At 42.9% G+C, this 17,908-nt stretch overlaps 1 protein-coding gene across 8 annotated transcripts in view; it reads right to left on the bottom strand.

Moving 5' to 3' along the window:
• SYK (spleen associated tyrosine kinase) overlaps window positions 1–17,908 on the bottom strand; it is a 233,913-nt gene that overhangs the window by 137,841 nt on the left and 78,164 nt on the right. For 4 of the 8 annotated variants that reach the window (XM_063913685.1, XM_063913680.1, XM_063913679.1 and 1 more), the window contains exon 1: window positions 8,269–8,350. The exons of the other annotated variants lie outside the window; for them this stretch is intronic. In XM_063913685.1, coding sequence (XP_063769755.1) covers window positions 8,269–8,330 — 62 coding nt within the window. In that variant the 5' untranslated portion in view covers window positions 8,331–8,350. Of the gene's footprint in view, window positions 1–8,268; window positions 8,351–17,908 lie in introns of those variants that run through there. 8 annotated transcript variants of the gene reach the window in all.

Raw genomic sequence — 17,908 nt, forward strand, 5'->3', positions numbered from 1 at the left:
TCTGCATAGTATCATGACATCATGCATTCGGTGAGTGTGGCCAGCACGGGGCACTGGGACACTCAGTTACAGTGATGGAAATAGCATAGACTTTTCTTACTTACATACAGTTTCCAACAAACATACTCAAAAGAAATGTAGGAAAAAGAAGCCTCCTGCCATCATCCACAATATGAGTGCTGCATCCGAAGCTTACTCAGAATGACTGCCGGAACTGTTGAGCTGGGGCCAAGAAAGATTGGCATGCCCAAAAAACAGGAGCAACATGCCCCCTTTTTCTGGAATGCTGACCAGCTCTGCCCACCAACGACCACAAACATGCCCACCAACAACCACAAACACTGGCAACCTGTCAATCAAGCTGCTGCTTAAGGGGCACTGCGTACGAACACTCAAGACCTATTTTTACATGCGTGGAATGAGTCCTATTTATGCGCAGCACACCCGTCATCGGAAATGTACACAAACCATTATTAATATAGCAATATATGAAAATGTATATATTTTGCTATTTATTTAATGTGTATTAATGCATGCTGCTTGGAGTTTACTGTAGTTCATTTGTAAGCAAATGTAAATACATCCAATAAAATACATGAGGTAGCAAAAATAACAAAAAACATCCTATAGTTGAGTGAATCCTAGGATAATACATAAAACTGATATTTACAGTACTTTGGTTTAAAAATGGCACATAAACCTCAGAGACAGAAAGTTTCTTGAATTTTAAGTCTTAGGGCTAGATGTACTAATGCTGAAAATGCGTCCAAAACGAAAAAAATAAATTTTCAGAGTTTTGGCCGCATTCCCATAAGTACAGTGCCAAGCTCTGGAATGTGATACATCTTTAGATGGCATTACCAAATAGAAGCATATGGGCTTCTTTTTGTGTTCCTTTTGTGATTGACCCTCACCACACAATTGAACCTAAGGGTGACATACTGTATAAACCTAATTAATTTAATTTAATATTTCTTTCTACATTTCTCAATAGAAACTTTTGACCTAGGGATGCCGTGAAAAAACTCTGATGTTCTAGGGCGCCATGATTTAGAAAAGTTTGGGAACCACCGGCTTATTATGCACCTGTATAGTAAAGGAACAATTGAAACCATGTACAGAGTGTCTATTAAAAACAAAATCTGGATTTACTTGCACTTTAAAATCATAAGTGTAAGGCAGCGTTTCCCAACTCTAGTCCTCCAAGTTCAGGTTTACCTAAACATCAATTAGCATAAACAGCAATTCAATGTAAAGTGCCTCCAGAATGGCCAGGAAAAGGCATTTTGTGATTTGTATCATTGCTAATTTTCTATAGTAACAGATGGTAATATGCACAGCCAAGAATGTTGGCTGGCGTCATATTGCTATGAATTGACTTACCCCTGTTGGTCTTTAATACATTGCAAAACTGCAATTTCACTTTTTACATGAGTAAGTGCCCTCATGTGTCCAACAAGCACATTTAAAGGGGCACACTCACTGCTGGTCTTTGGAAACCCCCTGTAAAGGTAACATTATATACATTTTGCGGGTTGGCAGATGCTCTCGAAATGACCATGGTGGAAATAGTAAACGCGTCACATGAAAGTCTGTTAGCAGCAGATAATTCAAAATGCTGTTTAGGCGTGTTGAAATTAAATAGGATGTTCTTATTATAGAACAAAATTTACTAGCAACTTCCTATACTGTAACAAGGAACATCTTAGGCACTTGTCACTTTCTAGTTTCCTCTTTTCCCTCCTTCAAAAAAAAACAAAACCCTAAAACTTTATTAGCAATTTAAAAGCATAGTTGCATTTCCAACAACAATCTGTTTATTACAGTACAGTAGTTCTCACAATAAGCATATAACTAAATATTATTCTAACATCCCCATAGTTACAGTCATAATAATCTGTATATTGGATGCAATTTTCACAATCTCTACTTATTTTTGTGGCATTTCTAAAGTGCATATTTTACAATCTTTTTTTTGCTAAAATAATGTAAGCTGGATGTTTTCACACCCATTTCACATTATTTTAGTGTCACTTAAATGTATTAAAGGTCTTTTGGAGCCAAGCCCTTAAATTTGCATTCTTTTAGTAGGCAGATCACATTTGCCATACTTGTAATGGGAAATGTGATCTGTTTCTGATATAGTAAACTAAATAGTGAAATAATACTGGGGTGGGGTGTGGAGATGGAAGTCTCGGCAGGCATCTCCCGGACGGAGTTTACAACACAGATCAGATTACCTGGGTTAAAGTGCGAATATATCGATCAGCTGACTGCAGGGCCATATTAATGTATAGACACACTGGACTGCTGCCAAGGGCCCCAAAATTCTAGTGGTCACATAATCAGAGCAGTCAAGGCAGAATTCTCTACCTGCCTCCCAGCCTGTAGCCAGATAGTGCATGGCTGTCAGTATGCTACTGGTGGATGACTGGAGCTATCCACCAATAAGAGTGCTGGCAGCCATTCACTTTATAGAAGCATGTGGAAAGTTGGTGCAGGACTGCAGGAGGCAAGGGGCCCATCTTCCCTGTCAAAGATACGTCTTACATGCATTTTTCCCTATTGGGAGATACATGGGTGGTCTTCAGTATGCCGGCGGTCGGGCTCCCGGCGACCAGCAAACCGGCGCCGGGAGCCCGACAGCCGGCATACCGACACTTATTCTCCCTCGTGGGGGTCCACGACCTTCCTGGAGGGAGAATAAAATAGTGTGGCGCGCGTAGCGCGCCACCGAGCCCGCAAGGGGCTCATTTGCACTCGCCACACTGTCGGTAAGCCGACGGCCAGCCTCCCGGCGCCGGTATGCTGGTCGCCGGGAGGCCGGCCGCCGGCAGATCATAGTGAACCCGAGATACATAGAGGCTCTTACAAACTTTTGCCTTGGGGATATCTAGTTATGCCCCTGGCACTTTTATGTGGCATAATAAAAACTAGGGGCACTGTAATGTGGCATAATAAGAACTAGGAGCACTGTAATGTGGCATAATAAGAACTGGAGACACTGTACAGATGGAACCGCTCTCATCTGATGCGGCTCCATCACATAGCAGCGTTCCCGGCGTGACTAGGTGGATGGATCACCTAGTCAAGTGAATGGTGTGCATGCGCATCATGGATTCATGCATGCCCCAGACGTGGCGGTAGGCGTGCCCCCCAGGCACAGATGAAGCCACGATTAGCGTGGCTCCATCTGTATGTCATAATGTGGATTGGGGGTACTGTGCTACGTAATGTGTACTGGCAGTCATAAAATGTGACTTAGGGGAATATTTATCATCCTTTCAACATCACAATTTCGACACTCCCCAGGGAATGTAGAAATTGTGACATTCATCAAACTCCGAAAAAGCATTTTTTTCGGAGTTTGAAAGGGAAACTGTTTGCCATCCTGAGATGGTGTACAGCTTTCCGGATGTGATCATAAGCGGATGGCAGCTTGTGTAACTAGATGTGTTAGCAGCAGGATTGATTCAGATCCCTCACCGCTGCATGCACGGTTTTATGCGGCTTACCTAGACCCCACATGCGCTGCTTGCTCTGCTCCTCCCTGCTCTCCTCCAGCAGGGGGGTTTAGTTGCGGCGGCAGGGGGAGCAGCCAGGACGCAGGTGGAAGTTACCAGCGGGGTAGGGGGAGCGGCCGGAACACTAATGAAAGGTGCCTGCGGGTGGAGGAATGGACGCGGCCAGGACACAGATGAATTTGCCAGCGGTGGGGGAACAGCCACGGCATAGATGGAAGTTGCGGGCAGTGATAACAGGGGCTACAGATGTCTATATTTATTAGCCACATCTGAAAAGAACAAGCGAGTATTCTGCATATACAGTATTGCTAGCTGATTATCCTTTCTGACAGCAATCGCAGCACACATAGGTTTCTATAGGAGCTGTGATTTACCAAGAGCCGTGATTTATTGTGATAAAAAAGCTGTAAAGCTGTGTAGTGGAAGCACACACTGACTCTGAACTTCTTAATTTCTCTGAACTTCATTATTTCATGAAACTCCGATCCCAGAGCAGAGTACTATGACGGTAGCGTCTATGACAGGGCGGAGGAGGAGCGAGAGAGCGAATGGGCGAGCAGGGGAGCTGGCTGGCTGGGGCAGGGGCTGGCTGTACACACCCTGACAACAAGCATTACCCCAAGCAACTAGCATTACCCATCCTGGCAACTAGCATTAGCCCTGGCAATGAGTATTACCCCTGATAACGAGCATGACACCCATCCCAGAGCATAAACCCCTGGCAATGAGCATGGATCCCAGAGCATGAAACCCCTGGCAATGAGCATGGATCCCAGAGCATGAAACCCCTGGCAACGATCAAGACACCCAGCCCATGAAACTCCTGGCAACGAGCATGACACCCAGTACATGAAACCCCTGACAACGAGCATGACACCCAGTGCATGAAACCCTTGGCAATGAGCAGGTAATTTAAAAGTAATTAGAAGCTTTACTGTAGGGCATAATGTATCATGGACATTGTGGTGTGTGGCATAATATGGTGCAGGGGGCATTACTGTGTGGGGCTTAATATGGTGGAATTAATTTTTTCCCTGTGGTGGCCGAGCTCTGTTGGTGCAGGGTAAAAAACTGGGGTGTAGGGTAGTCTTTTCCTGCAAGACCACGCCCATTTTAGCAAGACCATGCCTATTTTAGTGAGGCCATGCCCCCTCGTCGGGACCGATATATATATGGGGGGGCGCATTTTTTATGTCAATGGGGGGGGTCATTTTTAAATCTCGCACTGGGACCAAATTGTCTAGAAACAGTCCTGTTTAACGGTAAAGGGTGGTCACACCAAGGGCCAAATGTAACAGAGTGAGATTTGGTCAGGTTTTGCAGGGTTTTTTTTAAAGTGGCAATCATTTACACAGCAAGATCAATCTGGTTTTGCAGTGTGAATAATTGCCACTTAAAAAAACCCTGAAAAACCTTACCAAATCTCTCACTTTCTGAAATTCTCACTCTATTACATTTGGCCCCAAATATTGATTTGATTTAGAGTTATCTTCTGTTCATTCACTTTGCAATTTGTTAATTGATAAAAATAAACTATTAACACTTTTTATTTTTGAAAGCATTCTTACTTTGCGGCATTTTTTCCATATATATCTCTATCTATCTATCTATCTATCTATCTATCTATCTATCTATCTATCTATCTATCTATCTATCTATCTTTGCATGTAAATAGAGTCTGCTTTTGCATGTAACTCACAAATACAGGACGGCTTTAGTAGTCAATATTCCAGATCTATCTGCACATTTCGGGGTAAATGTACTGTGAGGATACTGGGTGACCTGGTATCCTGGGGTTCAGGGATCACACAGCGGAGCGGGATACAATGACAAACAAGGTGAGCTTTATTCAGGAAGACCCAGAAATCCAGTGAACAGCAAACAGGAATATACTAACAAAGTCCACTCAGAGTTCAGCATAGTCCTTCCCAGCTGTTCTATGGGGGTCATTCCGAGCAGATACGATCATGTTCCCTGACATGCGGGAGGACGCACAGCACAGGGCTAGTCCACCCCGCATGTCAGTGCCAGCCCCCCCCCGCACAAATATAAAAGCATCGCACAGCGGCGATGCCTTTGTATTTGAGGAGTAACTCCCAACCAGCGCAGCTCCTGCGGCTGGCCGGGAGTTAATTGTCGCTGCTGCTGGCACGCCTGCGTTGGCTGGACCGCTCCCCCTAAACGGCGGCTTAACGCCGCCGTTCAGCCCCCTCCCACCCAGCGACCGCCTCTGTCTCAGAGGCGATCGCTAGGCAACGAAAGCTGCCATGCGCCGGCGCACTGCGGCGCTGGCGCATGCGCAGTTCCGACCCGATTGCTGTGCTGCAACAAACTGCGGCGAGCGATTGGGTCGAAATGACCCCCACTATCTCTTGTAGTCCTGGGCAGCAATGGCAGCTGTAGCAAGGCACACAATGTGACTGATCACCGATGCCGCCGAGAGTGGATGACACCCCAACCTCCAGTAAGTCTAGCAGTATACTCTCACGGTAGATGCTAGAATCAAGTGGGCTAAAGGACCTCTGATGTCAAGGGGAGGAGCTAGGCTGGCGGGATAGTTCTTTCACTATCCACACCACAAACTGCTCCCTTTCTTAACCTGGCGGCGAGCACTGCTCCGCTTTGTTCGCCGCCGTAGCCGAAGCATGACGAGTGAAGCAATCCCACGAGAGTACATTTCGGGTACCCTGTTCGGCCCTAGCTCCTCCTCGTGGTGATGTCAGAAGTCTTTTCTCCAACTTGGTTTTCAGCCATAACCATAGTCTCAACTCCCCACAGTAGTCTCTTTCTCCCTGATACTTCCTGACTCCCACAATTCTCCCCTGCTGGTTCTTTCTATTTCCACCTTTCTGATTGGTAGACTGTGTTGTCAGTCTTTCTAGAGGGGAAGGAGGAGGGCTTTTCTAAAATGAACACTGACTACCTTGCTGCCTGCTTCTGGCAGACTTCCTCTGTGTGACTTAAGGTGGGTACACAGTGGCCGATATATCGGCCGTTCTATTGAACGGCTCATATATCGTAGGTCCGTCGGCCACTGTGTACGGCCGATATGTCTGTAAACTCCGTCATTCACAGACATATCGCATCGGCCCCGCAGCACAGCCGATGGCCACTGTATCTACTGATATATTGGCGCTTCGCTGTGTGTACGGGCGACCAGCCGGCCGGCCGCACACATGCTGCGGCGGTTGGCAGTGATTGACAGCTGAACTGGGCGGGCATGTGTACAAACCCGTCCAGTTTATGACGTCAGTCCCCGACGGATTAGGGCAGTGTGTATGCACAACACACTGCCCGATCCGTCCATAGATATATCTGCCGATCAATTAATCGGCAGATGTATCTATCAGTGTGTACCCACCTTTATGCAGACTGAGGGCTTCAATTTGAGAACACAGATCTTGGGCCATAGGACTAACGCTTTCCTTTCTAACATGCAGGCAAGTCCTAAAGGCAGTGCCATAAGTAGACATTTTTGCGCTTTGTGCAAGAAACAGCAAAGTCCCCTTTTTACACATTACGGCAGTTCTCTAAGTATTTTTGGAAGAGGACCAGGCAATGGGCTGTAGTTATAGGATGCAGCAGCCAGTGAAGGGACTGAGGCAGTCGGAGGTTACAGCAGCACAAGTGCACACAGCACGTGCACAACCCGCGATTCACAGGTCTTTGAAGGATGCAGAGCCAAATTGCAGAGGCGCAGGGCTTAAACAGCAGCCTGCGGCTCCGGCTTCTTTACATAAAAAAGGTCAGAAACCCCCCCTGCGTGCATGGTAGCGCTGCAGCGGCGGGAGGCAGTGAGAGATAGCGGGCAGCGGCTGTGCAGGTGGTGCTGCCAGATAGTGCGCCCACAGTCCAGTTGCAATGTGTGCAAGTCACCACTGGCACACGCCTAGTTATGGCCCTGCTTCTTCACATTTACTAAGAGTTGTGTTTGGTTGAGAATGTATTATCATGCGAGTTTATCCTGTACTCTAAGCTAGGAGATTTACTAAAGCCAAACACAGGTGTAAAAACACAATTCTATCTGGAATACACATCCAAAACTGCAAATAGAAGTCAATAGACTATCGAACCAACTTTCTATAGATCAGAATACAACATTCAGATTTACTAAGAATCACGTTTCTAAACACCGAGAAAACTCGGACAAAAATATAAGAATCAAATAGAGCTGCCTGTGAGCAGCGTGTTCTGTTTCTTACACTGTAATTAAAAGGTTAAAAATGTAAAACAAAAATGCACCCCCCCCAAAAAAAATAATAATAAGGGTAGCCTGCACCGGGCACTAAAAGCCAGTCTTGGAATTATGGGGACGTATTTTCATTAGCCAGCACCGGGCTTAACCAGCAGGGGGGTAATGCCATAGCTGGTGGACATGCTTCACAGGGGAACCTGGCCAAAACATTATAGCCCTCAACTAGTTAGTCCAGGCCAGCATTTCCTCAGGAAGTGGGGACCCTTCCCCCCCAATAAAGGGGTCCAACCTCCCAATTATACACCAGGACTAGGCTAAAGCCCTATGCTATTCCCCTCTGGTGGCAGTGGGTGCAATGGTGTAAAATGTCAATAAATATTGTTCTTTACAGGGGGACTACAGGTCCCAGCAAGCATTTCCTGCATACCAGCACTTGGAGAACATGCCTGGGCTTGTAGTCCCACTGTAAAGGAAATATTTTTAAAATGACAGTACACACACTCATATACCGAATATTGTAGTCCACATAGATTCACTGTATATACATACTGTATATGCAGTGCTTCCTCAGAGAACGACAAATCAGTTGTGATTCTCTGCACTTCCACCATTCACAGCTAATCAGTGGCCGCTGCCATAGAAGCAGTCCACTGATTGACTAAGAGCCAGACCACACTCAACCAATCAGCAGGCTGTTTCTATGGCAGCGGCTGCTGATTGGCTGAGAGTGGTTTCTGCACAACATGCTGCTCACACAAAGGTCTTTTGAATTTGGCCAAATATGACTGAACTCACATACAATTTCATAGACCATTGGAAAATATGATTCAGTGAAACACGATACTTAGTAAATTTGAGCGTTTGATCTTGAAAAACTGTTATGTACTGTATCCCAACAATGCCTAGCATGTTAACCTCGACAAAACACAATTCTTTGTAAATTTACCCCTTTGAATCTGTCCAAACTGAAGTGCAGCATAGTTTTACCTAGGTGCAAAGTTACTTAATTTTATTTTTTACTTTGCTCCCAATTTAGAATCGGCCTCATTGCCAGCAATTCCAATAATGAAAACATTGCAAAGTTTTGCTTGAACCCCCTATGAGGGAGTCATTGTAATGGGTCATTAAAAGATTTTAATTATAAGCAGTACGTTTAAGAAAAAAGAAAATTGATTTCAATCATGCGCTCCCTAAAAAAGTTCTAAAGCAGCTGGTCTTTTTATAAAGGAACCACACCTGTTCCTCACAATGTGCACAAGAAAAAAATTGTTTAAAACACCTGCGCCAAAGGAAAATTACAGTCACAACATTATGAAACTGTTCTTCGTAGAATAAAACAATCTGCTTGTGTTCTATGCTGTGTTGGTTACAGTCACCCCCTTCTCCGGTGCACTGCTCCTGCTGAAACCACTTCCTAATAATGTTCACTTCTCAAGAAACTTTAAATGAAATTCCAACTTACAATTTAATTAATTCCTGCATGCACTAAAAGGTATCTTTTAATCCTGAATCATGTAATCCTCTTTTCCCGCAACCGTAAGACATATAACTTACATTATATTTCTTACCCGCGTGTACATAAAGGTATCTTTCAACTCCAAATTCTTCAATAAAAACGACTTTTAATACATCCACCAGGATAAAAACTGGATCCACAAACACGTAAAGAATAAAAGTCCATGAACAAGTAAAAACCAGACCGAACCGGATTCTGTGTATCTGGAGGGTCAGCGGTAGCCACCATAGTATCCGCCTCTGCAGTCAGCAGGTACACAGCGGTAGATGGAACTTCTGTAGCCGCTTCTCCTCTCTCCGGTTCACCGGCGCTGGATCTATGGGGTTGATCAACGCATTTCAGAGACGCCGCTCTCCTTTGTCAAGATACCCCATGCTTCCGTTTTCTGGGTATTTAACCCCTTTTCCCCTGGATTAATCTCACACATGACCCAATCAATCACTTAACACATATTCACGTAGTGGCTATTGTGTTTATAAAACTTTCATTTAAGTATTCAATATTTACATTACTCAATACAGAAGTAATTTAAGAACAATATAATTATACAATGTAACCAAAGAAATATACTATGTCACAACTTCTACCAGTCACACGTGCAGCTCATTAACACATGGAGAGACGGAGACATAAAGAAAAACTGATTAGACAATTGTACTGCCCTCAATGTAGAACCCTAAAACAGACAAGAATGCAGTTTAAATAAACCATTTGGCCTCGAAGTCCGCATTTAACCCTTGCAGATGCAGAGTTCTCATGGTGAAAATGGTTTTCATTTCCAATTTGGCTAAAGCCATCTCTGTGTCTTTTGTTCTCCAATCAGCTCTCGCTATTTTAATGCCACAGAAGCTTTTTAATCCTTTAATGCTGCAATCATGTTTATCTTTAAAACGTGCAGACACATTATGTTTATCAAAACCTTTTTTAATAAGACGGGTGTGCTCACCCAAACGTTCTTTTAATGTTCTGCTCGTGCAGCCTACATACTGCAGACCACACTTGCATTCTAACAAATACACCAGAGGAAGACCCTAACAGGTCGAAACGCGTTGGAGCTACCCATCTATACTACATTGGACTGAGGACGAATATTCACTACAAAGAAGGACAGTACTGCTAATCCTTTCCGCAAACCATCCGGTCACGTGATCCGGAGTTCCGGAAGCAACCGGTTGCCAGGCGACGGAAGAAGCCCGAGACAGAGGAGAGTGGAAGGCGGAGGGGAAGGGAGAAGGTAAGTCCCTGTAGGAGGAGGAGAGGCGCGGCCAGCCGCTCGGAGAGCCCCGGCCGGGTCCACTTCGCCTCTGTGACAGGCGCACACCCCAGGTCAGCGGCCCCACAGAGCGGGCCTGATTCGGGCGCTCTACTGTGGGACGTGCTGCAGGAGGAATAGCGCCAGTCCAGGGTCCTTATTCTCCACTCTAACCAAAGCATACACTACCGCTGTCAACTGTTCATCACTTCACAAGAGAATCCTTCACTTCAGAGCACAGATTAGCGGGACGCCGCTGTCTGTATAGACTTGTAAACCGTTTGGACTTTAGTACATATTATCATTTATATTTTTTTGTGGCATTTTTCTTTTTCTTTTTCTCGACTTTACAAAGATTACAGCATTTGTTCTTTCAATTGAACCTTGCACTTCAGAATTTAAGCTCAAACCAGGAGCGTGCCCCAATCACTGATTGACTTTTAAACCGAATTTATACCTGTTGGGAAAGAAAGTATCTCAGCATCTTAGAATAAACAACCTTAAGTATATTACCTGCTTTTTCATTATTGATTTTAGCTTCACTTTATAACCGTATCATTCACCACTACAAATAGGGTTTGAGCGCTGGTTCCCTGTGGTTTTATCCACATCTGTATACTTACCATTTAAGGGGGGGTGGGACACCCCTCATTACCAGCAGCACAGCCCGCCTCAGATTAACACCTCAGTGCGCAGAGAACCCATTTCTGTACACCACAAATGTGGACTTCGAGACCAAATGGTTTATTTAAACTGCATTCTTGTCTGTTTTAGGGTTCTACATTGAAGGCAGTACAATTGTCTAATCAGTTTTTCTTTATGTCTCTGTCTCTCCATGTGTTAATGAGCTGCACGTGTGACTGGTAGAAGTTGTAACATAGTATATTTCTTTGGTTACATTGTATAATTATATTGTTCTTAAATTACTTCTGTATTGAGTAATGTAAATATTGAAGACTTAAATGAAAGTTTTATAAACACAATAGCCACTACGTGAATATGTGTTAAGTGATTGATTGGGTCACGTGTGAGATTAATCCAGGGGAAAAGGAGTTAAACACCCAGAAAACGGAAGCATGGGGTATCTTGACAAAGGGGAGCGGCGTCTCTGAAACGCGTTGATCAACCCCATAGATCCAGCGCCGGTTAACCGGAGAGAGGAGAAGCGGCTACAGAAGTTACATCTACCGCTGTGTACCTGCTGACTGCAGAGGCGGATACTACGGTGGCTACCGCTGACCCTCCAGATACACAGAATCCGGTCCGCTCTGGTTTTTACTTGTTCATGGACTTTTATTTTTTACGTGTTTGTGGATCCAGTTTTTATCCTGGTGAATGTATTAAAAGTTGTTTTTATTGAAGAATTGGAGTTGAAAGATACCTTTATGTACACGCGGGTAAGAAATATAATGTAAATTATATGTCTTACGGTTGTGGGAAAAGTGGATTACATGATTCCGGATTAAAAGATACCTTTTAGTGCATGCGGGAATTAATTAAATTGTACGTTGGAATTTCATTTAAAGTATCTCGAGAAGTGAACATTATTAAGAAGTGGTTTCAGCAGGAGCAGTTCACTGGAGAAGGGGTGACTGTAACCAACACAACATAGAACACAAGCAGAGTGTTTTATTCTACGAAGAACAGTTTCATAATGTTGTGACTGTAATTTTCCTTTGGCGCAGGTGTTTTATACAATTTTTTTCTAGTACGTTTTAGAAGTCTGTGCCATCATCTACCAGTATCACACCATCCAGAAGACTTATAAGCACTAGTAATAGATATAGGACTTTTTTTTGAAGATTTTTCTACGGATGATTAAATTGCACATGTAAAGAAACAATGCTTTCAGTGGGCCAGCAGAAAACAAATTAATGGTTGAACAATAGATGAATCACAGGGGTGCATGTGCAGAAAAGAGAAGATGTGGTCACGCATGAGTAATAGTAAAAATGATGGGCTTATAGTCATCAGGCTTCTACCATTGATGGTAAAACCATCAACCATCACAAGCAAAACATTGATGGTTGCTAACCATCAATGGTCAAAAGCCAACCATATTCCAGAGCATGTGACCATAAGATTAGCAGATATTGCTGCCTCAATAGGAAGGTCATTTTGGATGTTTCTGGGGATGGGAAAACCTAAAACGTGTTATATATTCCTGAGCCAGGATTCACTAGTGAGAGGGAAAAGTACTGTATGACGAGGAACAGGTATAGGAACCAACTTTAAAAAAAAGATTGCAATTGATCACTTTAACTGCCCCATCATATAATGGAGAAGGGCACACCTAAGCTGGGGCAATATAAGTAAATGTAAATAAATCGTTTTTGGGTGCTGCAGCACAAATATTGGGGGTGCTCAGAGCTGGTATCAATAGGGACAGGAGCAGGTGGTAAATGAGAAAATTAGAGGAATAGGGACTAAATAAGGGAACAAGAGAAATTGATACTGAAGAACAGTCGATGGAGAGCGAGAGACAGAATAGTTTAGCTGAAGATAGTAGAGCGAGCAAACAAAATATAATGGAAAAGAAAAAGAATACATGAAAGGTACATGGGAGAGTTAAAGAAACATGGAAACGAGACAAGGAAAGTTGAACAGACACTGCACATACTGTACAGAGGGAAATTATCAAAAGAGACATGAGAGAGGCATAGGAACATGGGAGAAATTATGGAAAGGCTAAGTAACATGGCAGAAGGTCACAGGAACTAATTGGCAGAGATACATATTTTTGTCCAACATTCATAAAGCCGACAAACCGGAGTTCGGCAGCAGTATACCAGCACCAGTATACTGACACTAGTAAAATGTAGCTTAAAGCATTTCAGTGGTGTTGGCAATGTACCTGTAATCATACAGGTAAAGGGACGAAGGTGATTGCATGAGGCTGGAGAGTTGCATGGGGTGGCATGGGGCTGGAGAGTTGCAGGGGGTGGCATGAGGTTGGAGGAACACAGCTGTGGCATGAGAATGAAGAGAAGCAGGAGGTGGCATGAAGCTGGATTCACACGGGATGGTATGAGGCTGGACAAATACAGGGGATGGCATTAGGCAACTGTGTATTTGGTTGGCCTAACAAGTTAAAAGAAAACCCCCATTTTCTGCATTCCCTTTTGTTCTGTACTCCCAGCCGCCATATTTTCCATTAAAACTAAACAAACACAAAATAAACTGTAAAATAAACCATACAAACAAAACAAGAGTTCCGGTGAGTGATATTCTGGTGTATACAGTAATTGCATTTTGCCCAAAGCTAGAAATCCCCAAACTATGCAACAGTACTGGTAAACTAAGGCCATTTTCTGAGGTTTGTGCACGTGCAGCACTTCTGTGGCCAAGGTTAAAATTTAGAATTTCTGGTATGGAATAAATAAAAGTTCTAAAAATAAACTGAATCAGTTGTTTTAATTATGAATAATCATGATATTCCAGGTGCACTGTTTTCCCAAAAGTATCCAGGTGGTAGCAAATCTTTCAGTGAGACTCTGCTCTGAGCCAGGGTTTAACTAAAGCTGAGAATAAAGATAGACAAAAAGGCGCATTCTAGTGCAATACATTGTAAATCCACCAAGTTAAGTTTTGCTTCACAAATGACAAATGAATGTACAAAAACAAGTAAGGATAGTAATTGGATCCCCACGCTTCTAACCCTAGGTAAATGGTGTTTGTGTGAGCTGCTATCCAGGAATTAGTTTAGCGAGTTCAAAACCTCAGGTACAATACGTTGTTATTCCCAAAGCACTTGAATGTTTTTGAAGAACATGCCCATGGCACACTTAGCCTAGATGCGAACATCCAGCTTCAAATATATTACTCAAAGATACATATATATTAGCAGCCAATAAGGTTGCAAAATGCCAGAAGAAGCCAAATGCTCTTATAAGACCCAAGAGGCAGCAAAGAGCCTGAATAAAAAAAAGCAGTTAAGCCTAAGGTGACCAAGAACCAGATAAAAAGGTAGCTCAGCCCCAAGTGACCAAGATACAGAGATGAGCGCTGTTTTGGTTTTGAACCTCTATTAATTTCATGTTTTGGTTTTGATTCTTGTTTTGCAAAACCACCCTCAAAGGTTTTGGTTTTGGATCTGCATTTTTTTAATACTAAAAACAGCTAAAGTCATGTAACTTGGGCCGGTTTTTCTCTACAGTAATATTAACCTCAATAACATTAATTTCTAGTTAATTTTGACCACCTCAAAGCTCAAAATATTCTTAATCAATATTGGCTAAAATCTGGCTGGCTAAACTAAGCAACAGAGCAGCAGCACAAACACATGGTATGAATATCTGTTTAAAAATGCAAACCATTATGACAAGTAAAGTGGTGCAAAATGGAATTGTCCTTGGGCCCTCCCACCCACCCTTATGGAAGTTAAAAAAAGGACATGCACAGTTTAAAAAAACCAAGGTCTTCAGCGACCAGGGACTGCCACTATTGTTGCTGAAGTGCTTGGTTTGTTTGGGCCCCCACCAACAATTTTTTTTGGAGTGGCTACATCCCATCATTAATAAGGAAGCTAATGATGAGGGTGTTAATTGCAAATTATTATAATTTTGTAAAATACATTTCATGAACTCACTGCAAATTATGTAACATGGTGGTTAACGTCCCTACCTCTACTAACTTTGGCCTCACAAATGGAGCAGATGCCTTCGCAAATGTTGTCAGGATTTGGATAAAAATAATCCCATGCTCAAGAGGTGGTTTTTGTTTGTTTTATGCTCAGGCATTACAATGGCTTTCTTTTTATCACAGGCAAGAACTGCTGCCACTGGTGGCTGACTTACACAGCAAACATCATCAACATCCTCATCATCAATATCCTCATTAGGGTCACATAGTACACACATATCCCCTTCATCCTGTTGCACTTCCACACTCGCATTCTTAATTTCTATTATGTTATCATCACCATATTTGCTTGTACTGTTCATCCCCACATTTGCAGATAAAGCAGAAATAGTGGAAGGAATTAAAGGAGGCTTCTCTATGAGTATAATGCAAGAAATGTCAGACTCACGCATAGCTAGACTCTCCTCAGGGATTTGTGAACACACAGTTTGTTCTTCAGCCTTAGTGTTCTTTTTTGGGCCATGATCTGGGGCAGTATGGACGGTGTAGTAGTTAGCATTACTGCCTCACAGCACTGAGGTCATGGGTTCGATTCCCACCATGGCCCTAACTGTGAAGAGTTTATATAGTCTCCCCGTGCTTGCGTGGGTTTCCTCCGGGTACTCCGGTTTCCTCCCACAATTCAAAAATATACTGATAGGTTAATTGGCTCCCAACAAAAAAATGAACCCTAGCGTGAATGTGTTTGTGTGTACATATTGTAGGGTATATAGATTGTAAGCTCCACTGGGGAAGGGACTGATGTGAATGGGCAAATATTCTCTGTACAGTGCTGCAGAATATGTGTGCGATATATAAATAACTGGTAATAAATAATAATAAATAAATAAATAATGATGATTTGTTTGTGTTTAAGGGGAGATCTCTACCTCTTTTTTTAACATTGTGAAAGTTTTCAATCTCAGGTGCGCTTTCCTAAACTTTCTACCCCCTGGACCACCTTTAGTAGATATTGTAGTACTATCATGACTGGCAACAGCCACAGCATTAGTACTTGGTTGCTGGTCCTGCTCATCCATCGACCAATTGTGATTCATATCAACTCACAGAGCTTATATTATTAATGCAATGGGTGGCTCGGCCCCAACAGAGCATTATTGTAAGTCAGTGCCACTGTCCTGCCGGAACACACAAGTTTTACATAAACATAAATACAAAAATGTCATTTTTTTTAACATATGACAACAACTTCACACTGTCACTCACAGAGTGCTTATTTCATTAACATGATGGCAGGGTGTCTACTGAGCATTATTATAACACAGTGGCACTGCCTGGCCCTGAAGACAAACAAGTTTAAAAAAAACAAAAAAACTTGTTCCAGGTTTTTAACAAATGACAACAACTTCATACTGTGACTCACAGCAACTTAGACTATCACAGCCCCAGATGGCCTCCTTAAGACGTTGGCACACCGGAAAAAGACCTGGCAAGTTCTGATCACAATATAAGACTACATGATACAGTAAATGTAAAAAGAAAAATCTGAAAAAAAAATGGACTTGTGTTGATATAACTAAAATAAGAAAAAAACATATTAATAAAATATAATCACATAATTAGCATCCAAAAACACCGGGGCTGACGAATCCTATAATGAGATACTGCAAGAAAAAATGTATGGTGTTGGCGATAATAATTTAACAATAAAAATGTTTTGCCATTAAATATCACCCCTTAGTTAAAAGTAAATACAAATTTATAGTAGTATAAATATAACACTAAATACTGTAAATACAAATAAATAGAATCATCAGGTATGAAACATGCAATCAGGGTCGTCTTTTCATATGGGCTCAGTGGGCTCTTGCTCAAGGGCCCCAGGAGTATAAGGGCCCTAGGCTGATAGCTGAGCATCTCCTCTTTCCAGAGGTACCACATTTTTGAAAATCGACCCTAGGGAACCGGAGATATCCGACTTCAAAGCAGTGGTCCCAATCCCAGCCTCTTAATTGCTCTTCCCAGCCAGATATCTCGGGTTCTGTCTGAGTTAGAGTTTTTCTGAGGGCATACTTCAAAATCTGGGACTCTCCCACTTGTGGCAGATACTGTCAGCTTGTCTCTACTATACCCAGAACCAGAGCTATCCGCCTTCAAGCAGCTGGCCCCTGCTCCAGCTCCACATGCCTAATATGCAGTTTTATATTTTCGTGTGGATTGCTCTGGCTCCTGAACTCTGATCCCCAAATCCCCAGTACCTTCTGAAAAGTGTGACTCTTTAGTTTTTTTATCCCATTCAAAGCTAAGAAATCTACTTTCAGGAACTTGAGATATCTGCAGTCAAGCAAGCTGCCCTCCCACCAGAAAATTATGCCCACTCCACTATATCCACCCATTAAGCACCCGCTAGCACCCGCGGCACATTAAAGCTTTCGCTGATAGCACCCCCAACCGCTGGAGGATGGGTAGGGGCCCAGTGTATTGCTGTGCCCAAGGGCCTACATTGCTCTTAAGACTTGTCTAGCATGCAATGTGTTTAAAGCTTATTTGAACTGCCTTACTCATCAGGAAACAGTTCCCCTTGTAAGCAGATATAAATATGGAAAAGTCCCACAGGATGAAAATAGATTTGTTGCAGAAATAATAAAATTCCAATGATTGTCCCCATTACTGTAGCTGTACTCACAGCAATATAAAATGTTCAAAGGAGGTATTCATAGTGTACAAATGAATAATGTGTTAGTCATGAACAAAACATCAGTCCATTGGCTTCGTAAAACAATGTCTAACAGCAAAGCCTTTTGTATCTTACTGTTACTAATACTGTACCAACTTTATTA

Source organism: Pseudophryne corroboree, chromosome 1 (assembly GCF_028390025.1).
Source record: "Pseudophryne corroboree isolate aPseCor3 chromosome 1, aPseCor3.hap2, whole genome shotgun sequence".
Classification (NCBI taxonomy): Eukaryota; Metazoa; Chordata; class Amphibia; order Anura; family Myobatrachidae; genus Pseudophryne; species Pseudophryne corroboree.